The 14,088-nt window shown below is 35.2% G+C and overlaps 1 protein-coding gene across 5 annotated transcripts in view; it reads left to right on the top strand.

Annotated features, from left to right (window-relative positions):
* AP3S1 (adaptor related protein complex 3 subunit sigma 1) overlaps positions 1-13,511 on the top strand; it is a 32,126-nt gene extending 18,615 nt beyond the window's left edge. For 4 of the 5 annotated variants that reach the window (XM_027709418.1, XM_027709416.1, XM_027709415.1 and 1 more), the window contains 2 exons: positions 2,985-3,092; positions 12,217-13,511. In XM_027709418.1, coding sequence (XP_027565219.1) covers positions 2,985-3,092; positions 12,217-12,345 — 237 coding nt within the window. In that variant the 3' untranslated portion in view covers positions 12,346-13,511. Of the gene's footprint in view, positions 1-2,984; positions 3,093-5,992; positions 6,035-12,216 lie in introns of all 5 variants that reach the window. The other variant, XM_027709417.1, reaches the window with a different exon arrangement.
* The last annotated feature ends 577 nt before the right edge of the window (positions 13,512-14,088 follow it).

Below are 14,088 nucleotides of genomic sequence, written 5' to 3'. Positions count from 1 at the left end.
AGAGTAGAGGGTCAGAATCACTTCTGTTGACCTGCTGGCCACGCTGCTTTTGACGCAGCCCAGGGTGGGGTTGATTTTCTGGACTGCAAATGCACATTGCTGGCTAATGTTGAGCTTCTCATCCACCAACACTCCCAAGTCCTTGTCCCCAGGGCTGTTCTTGGTCCATTCTCTGCCCAGACTGTACTTCTGCTCAGGACTGCCGAGACCCAGGTGCAGGATGTTGTACTTGGCCTTGTTGAACTTCATGAGGTTCACTCAGACCCACCTCTCAGGCCTGTCCAGGTCCCTCCAGTGTCATCCCTTCCCTCCACTGTGTTGATTGCACCACACAGCCTTGTGTCATCAGTGAACTTGCTGAGGGTGCACTCCATTCCACTGCTCATGTCACTGACAAAGATATTTAGCAGCACCATCCCAAGGTTCCCTGAGGAAGCCTCTCATCAATGGTCTCCACTTGGACATGGAGCTGCTGCAACTCTCTGAGTATGAGCTTCCAGTTTTTTCCATATCCATCGAGTGGTCCAGATGTCAAATCTGTGTCTCTCTGGTGTAAAGACAAGGATGTTGTGTGGGACAGTGTCAAATGCCTTGCACAAGTCCAGGTAGATGAGGTCAGTCACTCTTTCTTCATCCACAGTCTCTGTAATCCTGTCATAGAAGGCCACCAAATTTGTCAGGCATGATTTGTCATCAGTGAAACCTGTCACTTTTTTTGTATTTTCTGTGAGCCTCAGCATAGTTTTCAGGAGGATCAGCTCCATGGTTTTGCCAGGCACTGAGGTAAGACTGAGTGGCCTGTAGTTCCCTAGATCTTCCTTACTTCCCTTCTTAAAAATGGAGGTTAAGTTTCCCGTTTTTCAGTTGGTGGCAAGTTCACTGGACTGCCATGACTTCTCAAATATGATGGATAGTGTCTTAGCCAGTTCCCTCAGGACCCGTTGATGTATCTTGTCAGGTCCCATGGACTTCTGCACCTTCAGTTTCCTTAAATGCTCTTGAACTTGATCTTCTCCTACAGCGTGCAGTTCTTCATTCTTCTGGTCCCTGCTTCCACCTTCTGCAACTTGAGTGGTGTGGCTTGACTATTGGCTGGTGAAGACTGAGGCAAAAAAGTCATTTACATCCTGGCTAACTAGGTCTTCTATATCCTTCCTGAGAGGACCCACATTTTCCCTAGTCTGTCTTTTATCACCAGTGTATCTACAGAAGCTTTTTTTGTTAACCTTGATTTTGTTGGTCAGATTTACTTCTGTCAGTGCTTTGGCTTTCCTAACCAAGCATAATTTCATCATTTCAAAGCATAATTAGAAATTTCAGTTTTCATTTTTTAAAGCAACTTGGATGATGGAAAGGCAAATGTTATGGTGTACATCTTCTGGAATATGAAAGACAGAATGTGAAATATCAGAAGAACTGCTAGGTGGCAATGTTTCTTTATGACTAAGAAGATTAAGGAAGGTATTTTCTTAATGTTTGGTAGAGAAATACTAAGATTTCCTCTGTGGATGAGTGTGCTTTAGGAAAAAAAATTATATTCCTGCTGTTGTTTTCATGTAGTATTTGTAAATCTGCATATGCAGTCTCAATTATAAGCAAATTTATTTGTGAGAAGCTGTATTCAGAATTGTATTTGTTTTCCTTCTTCACTGCATCCATCATAATAAGGATAACGTCAGTAACTGCTGAGGGCTCAATGTTGTCAACAGTATGCTGCAGTTTTGTATAGTTATGGCATCAGTGCTACAGCTGGCTGGAAGCCTGAAGTTTGCCTTCTACTCCTTTTTTATCTGCAGAGAGTGCTCCCATATCAGTTCCTTCTTAATCTGTAGTTTACTGGCATGTTGCAGACTTCTTTCAGAGTTTACACTAAGGGGAACTGATGCCTTGGTGAGATGCTTATTTGAGCCTGTAAATCCCATTCTTTCTCTTGGTTGTCAAGAAGTGGTTGCCTTGATCTGTTGTTGCAGTTGGGCTGCAACCTTACTTTTATTGTCTGTGGTCTGTGTGCTCAAGAAGCCTCTTTTTTTTATTATTACAGTTCACATTTTTAATTCTTAGAATCGTGGAATAGTTTACACTGAAAGGGACCTCTGAAGGCCATATAATCTAGTTCTTATTGCTTAAGCTTGACTGCTTCTTGAGTTTATGTGTGCCTTCTCATAGTACAAAATTCATCGGATAGGTTACATCATAGAGTTGTTCTCTGAACCATCATGCATAATGTGTACTTACTGTAGAGACCTTGTACCAAACTTTCTGACCATCATGAGTGGTAGAGGTGTGTTGTCTTCTAAATGCCATTAGTGGTTATCATTAACTTTTTGGTTAATGAAAAAACCCATGCCTTTTTTCATGTATATATTTTATAATAGTTCCCATATTTGAACATACCCATTTCATTAATATCCTCAGCTGGTTTATGTGGTCCTTCAGTTCAAGGTCTAGCTGTCAGTCTTAGTCCTAGATGCTGAAGTCTCCATATTTCTGGTGTAGCTCAGGAATGCCAGTTCTACTTCCAAGACTAATCTTGGTACCCATGGTGGGTGAACATCGTCTCTCTTCCTTTGCAGGTGTAGCCTGAAGTAGTTTTTACACCTCTATTTGTGAGTAATTAATTTAATCTCATAGAACCTGCTCCCTAGGAGTATTACTGCTATTGATGCTATTTAGAATTTATGTCCATAATCATTGGATAGAAAACAGGAACTGAAAGAAAGAGGAATGTGAAGGTTTCTTCTGGCGTTGATAAGTGAAATGGTGTAGAAGATGAGTTCGTAACAGAGATATGAGCAAAGAAGGTACCGGAGAAAAGGAAAATTAAGTTGTGAGCTTTGTTCCCAAATGGTTTTAAATTAATTGCTAACATTAATTAAGTGATTTACAGAATATATGTTTTCCTGCATTGAGGAGTCTGAATAACATCTCTCCAGATTGCATGTAGGACATCTTGCATTTTTAAATTCTCTTTTTGTCTCTTTTAGGTCCATAATATATTGGCCGAAATGGTCATGGGTGGAATGGTTTTGGAGACCAACATGAATGAAATTGTCACTCAGATTGATGCTCAAAATAAACTGGAAAAATCTGAGGTAAGAGTGATGCACTGTGTAGTTTGTAAACTGTAAACGTGGTCGTAGTAAGTGCATGCTATATAATGCTATTTGTCCTTCACTAGCAAACTACGTAGTATAAACTCCTTGCTTATAATGCCAGAAATTTACGAAGTATCTGAGGATGTTGTACCTTTCATCATAAGTAATAATTGCTTAGACTCACTGCTGATTAGTTTTTGCTATTTGTATCTAATAGCATTGTGTGCCATTGCTGTTGAGATACTTCTGTAGTTGTCTTGCAGAAACCCTTTTATTTCCAGCATGTTTACTGTGCTGGACTACTGACTCTAGCAAAATAAAATTAGATAAAGAAACAAGATCTATTAAGTGTCTACAAAGACTACTGTCTGCTAGTATGTTTTGAGCACCTGAAATAAATGACAGCAGTAATAGTGCAACACAAAAGTAAATCAGGCCGAAATGGACTAGATAAAATTTAAAGCCCAGTTTTAGACCCTTTAAATTAAATATGAATTCTGCAGTTTTGGCAGTCTGAACCTTTGGTGTTCAGTGAGTGAGAAAATTATATTCTCTATGTGCCTATAATGGTCTGAGTGAGGGAGCTCACGTAAGTTGTGGGAATCCCTTTTCAATTCAAAAATTGTTGAACTTGTGTTTAGGAAAGACACTTAGATTAAGAAAGGATTTTAGAATGACTTTAATTATGACACAGAATATTATTGTTCCTTTAACGTCACCAGACGTGCCTTGTAAGCCAAAATACTGCTAGTACATCTTAGCTAAGTCTTGTGTTTGATTCTTATTGATGAGAGTAATTCCACAGAAGAACACATCATCAGATTTTCAAAGCATAATATTAAAATCTCTCAAAAAACCTTTGCTTGAATTGGAAACTATTTCTAAAGTTGAAGTCAGCTCAGTAGACTGAAATTTTGCAGGTGGCATAAATATGAACTAAATGACATTTTAGGAGATGACCCAGAGAACTTCCTAGTTTTAACTGAAATGCAGCAGAGAAATGAATTCTTCACCTTTTTTTCTGGTACTGTGTATACTGTTCTCCTAATTCTGCAGTCTCACACTGCGCCACCTGAAGTTTTTTTCATACAATTAATTGTCTGTTTTGCACAACTTCCAAATTGTATCCAAGAACAGAACAACGATACGTGAAAAACAAGAAAAAGCTAGGTATGATATGATATAGTATGTAGCAATATGCATCTGGAAGGACTGCATTGTAGATTTTTGAAGATGTCCAAAATGTTCATTTTAATATTTTTCTCAAATTTGGAGTTATTCTCATAAATTTTTACTATATTTGAGTAACTTCTGTATACATTTTTTTTTTATTTGGTGGAAAAGTAGCATAGTGTTCCCAAAAGCTGAACTCACTGAGCAGCTATGTCCTACCATGTATTATGTACATATTGGTTTTACCTGAAAGCACTTAATTATGTGAATTCTGTTACCAAATCAATTGTAGCCCAATCTCTGACTGGTCATCTGAAACACATCAGTTCAGTGCAGCCAGCTGCAATACTTTGCTATTTACTATTATTCATCAGTAAGTCATTCTTTCTTTTAAGATACTTTTAGTATAAAAATAGGTGGTACAAGATATAAAAAAACCATCTTCAACTCGGAATGTATACAAAGCAAATAGCAACTTGTTCTTTTACGGTCAGCAATGAATTATAGAAGGTAAAGAAGTAGCAGTGATAAATTTAAACACTTGGTGACTGGGATGGAGTAGAACATTTCACAGGCTGCTCACAACAAATACTTTTTTTTTCTTAGTTCAGTGACTGTTTCTTTTCAAATTTAACAGTTACTGTAATGCTGAGATACATCACAATACCTGGTAACTATTTCTTCAGATCATTAATCATTTGTTTCATGTGTATCCACAGAAATTTCCTGATTGCTATTTCTTTTCCTTTTGTCTTTTTGATCAAGATAGTAAATCTTCCAGTATGTCTTTCCTGAACACAGATTTTCAAGATACAAGTAAATCCATGTAAATCAAACTCAGTAATAACTTAATAAATTTTGAATGCTGGTCACTAAGAAATCAAAACTAGTGGATCTTCTTAGTTTTCTTTAATTTAAAAAAATAGATTATTTTTAAAATTTAGAAATTATTGATGTAGTCTGTAGTTTATAGGAGTGCCTCCTGTGCCACAGAACTGTCGCTTTAGTCTCTTTGGCTTTTAGACCTCCATCATAGTTCTTGCATTCATAAAGCAGCTACTTTAAGGGTAAATTGCCTTTTCTTTTATAGCTGAAGTAATGAAACTAATAAAGTTGTAACTGAGTTGCATTTTAAGAAATATCTCGGTTTTTATTGTGCCCACCTGGCTTCCAGTAATATACAAAATTTAGCCATTTGACATTTGGTGTTTGTTTAGTTATGCACTAGATTTCTAATTAGGCTTTCAGTTAGAATTTAGTGAAGAAGATTGAATGTATGTAATAAATTCAAAGTTATCAGCTCAAAGAATTTGTTAATACTTTCAACAGAGATTAATTATTTAAACCACTATAAGGGAGTCCCTAGCTTTGATTTGTGATTCAGCTCTTATGTTGCTTGGATGGGCTACAAAGGAAACTATTTCTACCCTGAGAAATGTTGTCTTAATTGCATTTCCCTACCTTTCAGTTTAGTGTTTATCTTTGAATGGGTTTCTGGTCAATCCTTCTAGAACCAAAGGATTGTTGTGTAAAGGGAGGGAATATTTTGGGAGAGGGGTCATTGGGATTTTATTCAGAGCCTCTGGAAGTATTGTAGGTAAACCTGGGCTACCTCTTCTCTATTTGGAGTATTCAACTGCGTGTGATTTAGACTTTTAAGTTGGGCCTCATTTTTTCCGAACCTCCTGATCTTTTCTAGCTCTTTCCATTCTTCTCTCTTACAGACCTTTATCTTTCAGTCTCCCAGACAGGACAGGTAGACAAAGGTATTGCTGACTTTTAGAAAAAATGTACTTTTAACAAAAAGGGAAAGCAAAATGATGTCAAAGGCAATAAATTATGTAGGCCAGACTCAAAAATTATGTGTAAAAATACCCATACTAGTCCTTGTAGCCTACTTTTTGTGCTAGTTTCTTGTAGTTCCCTCATCTTTTTATTGGCTATAGTGTATTTTACTAGCTTTCCATTGACATCATATTTTTTATTTTATTTCTCTTCCTGCATTTTAGAATTTAACTTTTCTTTGTATCATTGTTTAAGAAACAAGGGAGTATGAACTTATGTGAATAAAAACCCTGCAAAATTAATCTCAATAAAAATTGAACACACAAATAACAAAATTATGATACGATGACATAGCTTTGTCATTGGCACAGTCTTGCCACTGATAATCTAAAATAAGCAATGTGAACTCTTTTGCTTAACCGTTTAGTATTTCCAAGTGAAAACAAAGAACTTTTACCTGCTTGCAAAGAGAAGTTTCAGAATAAGCTTCAGGTGAAGGAAACATTAACCCCCACCTCCCCAAAACCAACAAACCCAATAGTTTTACACATAGAGAATAAAATTATCAGTGCAATTTGTAAAGATGACGTAGACATACCAAAGTTGATTATCCAACCTTAAGTATATCAAACATAAAATGAGAATGGCCGTCAGCATGTATTCAACTTCAGATGTACATTTGCTGTTGTTATAATCTGAATCACTGGATTTTGCTCCAAGATATCTTGGTAACTGTAGTCACTGAACATGAATATTAACAAGGAACAGAAAAAGGAGGAAAATGTATGTTTGAAGTTCAGTTTATGGTCATTGTCACTTGTCATTTGTTCTTTGAAACATTGAGTTCAAAGTTTGAATGTCAGTCAGTGTTAATGGCAGTACTTCAAAATTAATTTCCACTCATTTTAAGTATATGTGTATTCAAACTGCAGGTATTTTAAATAGGTGGAATCTTAAGCAGATGAAGTTTATGTAATTTATGAATAGCTTTGCTCTTTACTTTTTATGTGATCTTTTTAGGATAAAGTACTGTAATACCTTTAAAATTCAACAAATATAATTCTGTAATTGGATTTAGTGGCACTGAGTTGTAAAAGCATTAATTAAAAGTAGTTATGGGTAGTATGCTACAGCACAATTTTAAAGTATGCTACAGCACGTGAAGAAAATCAGGCACGTGATCTTCCTTTGCCTAATACATCAACACTTCTAACATATAGTCTGTATTTCATTGGTAACACTAGGGAACTTGATTCCAAGATTTTGGTTTGGTTTCTTTTTTGGTTTGTTTTTTTTTCTTTGTGCAAAGCTACTTTTCTTTTTCTGTGTTTTGCTCACACATATTCTGGTTTTATTTTTGGGTCTGGCAATGAAAAACAAACAAAGAAATAATTAATCATTCCCATCCATTACTCTTTTTGTGATTCAAGTGCTTAAAATTTCTAAGAGTATGTCTTAAGTCTTCTTATCTGTTTGGCCTCATTTTGATATACTTGCAGACTTCATTTTGGTTTTTCTCTAATTATGTTCATTTATTTAACCTCATAAGCAGGGGACATGATCATTCCTTTATATTATGTATTGCATCCTTTCATGATTTCATAACCCTGCTGCTTTGAAGTCATACGTGTTCTGAAAAGAAGCATTACTCTGAAGCATCAGCAGCAGAGAGGTCCTGGTACCTCCAAAATATCTGGAAAAGGGTGGCTTGTTTTGCAAAGTGTTAGCCTTCATTATTTTGTTTTCCAGTAGGCTGTGTATTCTTATATATTAGTGATAGCTAGCTTTGTGTAGAGTTATTTGGAATGACAGTTTGAATATTTTTTTTAATTTGTATGTGCATATTAACAGTGTTTGTGATGTGCAATACTTTTCCCAAATGACCTGAATTTCTTTTTAAAGAGTAAAACAAGGTTGCTGGGTTCACTTTTATATGAAGTTATCTGTGGGACATTATGAGAAAGGGTGATAATAAGAACAAAGAAAATTGATTCCCATAGTGATTAACAATGAACTAAGTAAATTAATGACAGCTCATATTTCTCACTTAATAGTCCAGGGCCAGTATAGTAAAAGTTCTGTTATTAAATATGTCTGTTTCAGCCTATAAAGTAGCATCCTTTTTTTGCATATATGGTATTGCTTTTTCACTTTAAAAGTGTATGAACATGTTTTACAAACGTTTTTTGCAATAATGGAACTTGACATTTTAACATGCAGCATTTCAACATAAAAGCACAACCTTCACTAACAAATTAAATTGAGAGTACAAAGCAGCTGCAGCGAAAATGTGATGTATTGGCTTATTGTAATACCAGCTGTATGCAATTTGTTTTGTATTTCTGAAATTTCATTAATATGTGTTAAGAAGTTTCATTTTCACTTGCTTCAGTCATTTGCTTGCTGTGACAGACAATTCATCATTCACTGCATGTTTAAAGCTTGCTATGTGTTTTGGTTTTATTCAAGTGAAACAGATTTTTTTCTTTACACCTTACCAACTTACCTGCTGAATTATGTGTTAAGAAAGACAGTTGAAGCTTGTTGAGTTCAATGTTAACAGTGATGGCTCTTTTAATCAGGTACCTCTAGAAAACTCTTAAAAGGCACAGAGGGCTGGAAGTACTTCTTGTAGTACACTTGTGTTTGTAAACACAGTTCACTTTGTGTACAAGAAATGATAAGTAAATGGAAGGACTGCATACTAGTTCACTGTTAGACAGGCTAAAAAGGAATGCTAAGGAGTTCAGATAAAGTAGCATTTGAATTGTATTAGTTATCCAGCTTGGGAGTGCAAGTACTTTTCAGTCTTTTTATCCATTAGACATTTTTTATGAACTGTTTGCTCTCTCTTAGAAATACTGTATTGTGTTTGACAGGGTTGTATTAATTGTGCTAAATAGCATTCTGCTGTGCATATTATATATACACTGTTCTACATACTCACTTAATACAGAGAAATACAAGAGAAGAGAATGTAATAGTTTGACAATCTTTACTCCAGCATATGATAGTGAAAGACAATCTCGCTGTCAAAGAAAGAGGTAATCTGACACTTGTAGCAGATTTGTCAGGGATCTACACTGATCCTCTTCCAGAATGGTCCTCATGAAAAATGACTATTGGACTGTATAGGGGGGTGGAAGGGCAGTGGTCATGTCAATTGTGGTATTTTAAATAATTCTGAATTGTGTCTCCATTGTATCCTATGCCATTGGGGCGGGAGGCAGGGACTGTAAGTCTGTATAAAGAGGATAGCTGCAGGTAGGTAAAAATGATGACCAGTTATACTAAAACTGTTATTTGTCTATGAAGAATAAATAACTTTCATTAAATTAGGGTAAGGAATCTCCATCCTAGTCACCCAGAAGGCATCTCTCTTTTGAGTTGCCAGCCGTGCCTGTTTGTGTGGACCATGTCCATCACTTAACGAAATTTTTCAGATTTCTGATTGTTTCAGTTATAAATTGTATAATTCATTGCTTTTTATTAATATTTTCATCTTCTCAATGGAAAACAGTTTACATTGCCCCACTTTTGATTTTGCTTAAATAACTTTTCTCCAGTTACTGAATATAGAATTTAAAAGATTAAAAGCATTTATTGTTTTATCTAATAAAACTTCACTAGTAGTTACATCTTGATTTGAAATTAGTATTTTCAAGTTCTCAAATATAAAAGGACAGTGTTGAGCAGCTTCATGCCTTCTGCACTGTTTTTTAATAAATGGTAAGAAATTGCAATATCTAATACTGCTCCTATAAGATATTGCAGGTTCAGGGATACAGATTTTGGATACTTGTATTTCTTAATACTACCACTGTTAGGTCCAGATTTTCCCCTTCATGAAGATACTGCAATTGAAAGAGCCTCTGAAGTGAACGACTTGATCGACTTGATGACGATAAGGGAAATCAAGGAAAAAGAGGCTTTGAAAATACTTTTTTGCACCTTTTTAGTTTATAAGTTAAACTTTATAAGTCTGGACTTCTGAGAACTGATAACTTGGATTCTGTCAGGGCCAAAGTGAGAGTATTTGATTACATTAGAGATTTAAGTTTCCACCCACATGCTTTTCACAACTTTGGCATGTCTCATAGAGGAGTGTTTGGCAGGGAAGATGTTGTTAATAGATGACTCATGGCTTTCTGGTCTCTGTTCCTGGTACTGGGAATCCTCCTGTGACTAAGATCTAGTGATGCTTTAGCTTTTCCATGTGATATAAAAGGTTTAGTTCAAAATCAGAAACTTTAATCGGTTTTATTTTGACTATGGGTTATGTTTTTGAAGGGAGAAAAAAGAACAGTAGGTAGGATTTTAAGTGGAAATCTTACGTCAACTTGACCTTACATTTATTTCTCAGAGCGGTAAAAGGGAGAAAATATTTTTTTGGACAGCCTTCAAAAAGTAGAGTTCTTATCTGAGAAGTGTATGGGATGTCTGTCTCCTTCTGAGCAGTAGTCTAGGTGGACACCATGGAAGTCAAGTGTAGTCTTCAGTAATTTTACCATGTAATTCCAATGAATTTCAGTGAAAATCAAGGATCAGAAAAGGTTATACTTTGAGTGGTAGCCATCTACCAACATTTTTCAATAATCAAATATGACACAACCTTCTCTAAGTTTTTCTTCTTGTTTTGCTGTATTTCTTGTTCAGAATTATTTTATCTGCAAATGCACTGGTCTCTTTAGTTTTTGACAAACTTGTAATGAAAACCTTTAATTGGTACAAGTTTAGTTTGGTTTTTTTAACAGTTCCTAGCATGTTGCTTTGTTTCTTGTGGATTGCTCCTTTTTACTGGACCTGCAAGATGCCACACTCTAAAACTGTAGTAGTTCTGTAAATTGTGTTGTGGTTTTTATTATTTTTGAATATTTTTAATCCTACTTTTAAAATACCAAAATAAAAGTTAATTCTTTCTACATATTCACATAATTTGGAATATGCTGGTTTTTTCTGCAAATAAGAGCTTGGTTTTTAAAATCTTCCATGGTTCTTTCTTCTTGCAAGAACAAAAATTATTTTTACACTTTTATGGCAAGCCTGAAGTAAAACCACACAGCTAATTATAAATGCACATAGAGAATCTAAACTTGTAGGGGAAACATTTTCATACTTAATATTATCTTTTTTTCACATCAAATACAGTAACGCTCATTGGTCTTTTTCTAGTAGTCCTTAAAATAACAAGGTTTTGGAGAGGTGTTCTTCAGAAGCAATAAGGAAGGATAATTTTCTTTATGTCTTAAGGCCTCTGAGCTATGAATTGTTAGCATTTCGTAAGATATGCTAGTATGAAAACCTGGCAGTGACTTTTATCTGAAAGAGAACTGAGTGGAAGTCAGTAATTCTATATTGTAAAACTTGCATGTTTATACAGAAAGGCTCTAGCTTTGCATGAAGAAAGACTACCTACGGTAGAGGGCTTTAATAAGAAATAAGTACTATTTAATTTAATTTAATAGTTTCATTAACTGGCGTAACCAGGCATAACCAGGTTGTTATGTAATGTTCAAGTGTGCCTGAGGGCTGCAGATATGTTAGTGTATAACTAGATACTGTGGAACAGCAGATCGTTCTACTTGGTTTGTAGAAATGATCTGTCAGCATGCCTTTTATCACCCACAAATGCAAGGTGTTTATCCTTTTCACCTTTGACTAAGCCACTTTGAAATACCTTTTACATATGTATGTATGTGTGTGTGTGTTTGTGTGTATATATATTGATTCGACTGACATTCAACACCTTGTTACTTTGAGGTCACATATTCTGAACCTGTAACCAATGTTAGTCAAGAGTGAAATGTGAACTTTTAGAATAGGTAAGAGGCAGACAGCACATTGGACATCCAACATCAAGATTGTCTGTTCTAGAACATGCACATTACATTGTGCTTTTGATAAGCCTCCTGTTCCTCCCTTTCATACTTTTCCATCAAGTTGACCTTACATGTTTTACCATATAAAAAGGAATATGTGAACTGTTTTCTCTTTCTGGTTTAATGTTTTCAAGTAACCCATTTCATTCCAAACACAATTACCATCTGGTCTTTCTAACTGTTACCATGGAATTACTTGAAAAGTTAATTGTCTGCTTATATTGCTAGTGAATCTTCTTGTGACCAACTTTCCTGACTTGCATTTTTCCTCACTTTATATACAGGCTGGTTTAGCAGGAGCTCCAGCCCGGGCTGTTTCAGCTGTAAAGAATATGAATCTGCCAGAGATCCCAAGAAATATTAATATCGGTGACATCAGTATAAAAGTACCAAACCTGCCCACTTTTAAATAACATGACTATTCCAGGTAATACCAAGGAAGAAATGTAATAGAGATTTACCGCATAATTGTTTACTAATAAACATGTCTAACTTTTACTATTTGGATAAAACTCAAGGTACTGCATAGATATAATCTGAAAAATCAGTGTGTGGAGTTGAATGTTGCTTTTGTCTTGTTTGTAAAATTAAAGGAAAGGGGTAGGTCTCGTGATTTCTAAATTACATTCCTATGCCCTTTTAAGGCATATCACTGTGTCTCAGCTGCTGCAGTATTTTGGGGAAGTATTCAAGATGTTCTTTACTTTGTATAACCTATAATATGGAGGTTTTTTTGTATATTCACCAAGGTCTATAATTAGTGCATTCTTTAACTACTTCTGTTTGTCATGATTATTTAAGACTTAAGTGCAAATGTTGCATGAAAACATTAAACTCATGTTTTGTTTAAATAAAATCATAACAAACTGGACTTCTAAATTCCTATTTGTCTGAAGTCTACTGTTTGCAATAAAACACATATTTCCTTTTCATGGAGCCAATTGACTATATATAAATACTGTTGTAGCAGGCATTAATGTTGTAGTTTATCTCTGAAGGGCTTACACAGGGGTATTGTGTTGAACATATTGGCTCTTTACATTTCTCACAAAAGCTGTTTGTTATTATTCTGAAGGAAGAAACTGCCTTTACTGAAGATCTAATTACTTCTGTTTACATATAGATGTTGATACTTACACAATCTGATAGACTTTCCCTGATGGTCTCACTTTGTTTTGGGAAAAAGGGCCTCTGTGGTTGCTCTGTGTGTTGTGAGAAGCACAGAATGGGCTGAAGAGATTGGGCAGCTCAGACCTGTAAATGTGAGTCTCTCAAATAATGGGATAAGGAAAGGCACTTTGGAAAGATAAATGGGGATACTTCATTAGGGCTTCTGTGCCTGGTGACCTTTGTGATTCTCTACTTTGAGAATTAGATTTATGAGATACATAGTATTGTTAAGACCTCAGAGAAATCTAAGTGCTATCACCTCTGTGTAAGTTGCTCAGCTCTTAAACTCTTCTGTGATTTAAAAAACATAAAGGGGGATAGTGATTGTTTTTTATAATCATGCTCTTAAGCTCTGTGTGATGTACAAGTCTGTTTAAAATAATAATAAAAGTATCATTGGGATATTTAAGAATTCCTCTAAAGCCTTTTTTTTCCTCAAAAAAAGTATTCCGTTAATACTGTATATGATAATACAGTAATATTGTATCAAGGACTACACATTTCAGGACTAGTCTGAGAAGTCTTGCATAACTTCAGAAATTTGGATTTGATGTAAACCAAGTGTTCTTTTCAGTTGAATGTTAAGACAAAGCCCGTGAGATAAACTTTGAATCACATCACTGTGAATCACATAGTAACTAACATTGGTGCCCTTTGGGAGCATTTGACAGAGAAAAAGAAAGAAAAATTATTTTTTAATTAGAAAATATAATACAATCCAAGGAATTTTAATGTTTTTCTTAAGGCAGGGGTGGTGGTGGGGAACAACAAATTCTTATATATTCTTTGTATTGCATTTAGAATGCATCAAGTAACATATACTGTTTTGAAAATGTTTTTGAAAACAGAGTTGCTCTTTCCATACCTCTTGAAGTGAATATTTATTCTTCTGTATCAACTTTCTTAGTTTGAAGCTTCAGACAATTCAGGTGGGGTATAGGTAGTAAACTGCCTCTTTTATCATTTCTGCTGAAGAAATTAAGAGA

Source organism: Neopelma chrysocephalum, unplaced genomic scaffold (assembly GCF_003984885.1).
Source record: "Neopelma chrysocephalum unplaced genomic scaffold, ASM398488v2 Primary Assembly neopelma1_96778, whole genome shotgun sequence".
Classification (NCBI taxonomy): Eukaryota; Metazoa; Chordata; class Aves; order Passeriformes; family Pipridae; genus Neopelma; species Neopelma chrysocephalum.
The sequence above is the reverse complement of the archived record's forward strand: the minus strand, read 5'-3'. Positions and strand labels throughout refer to the sequence as shown.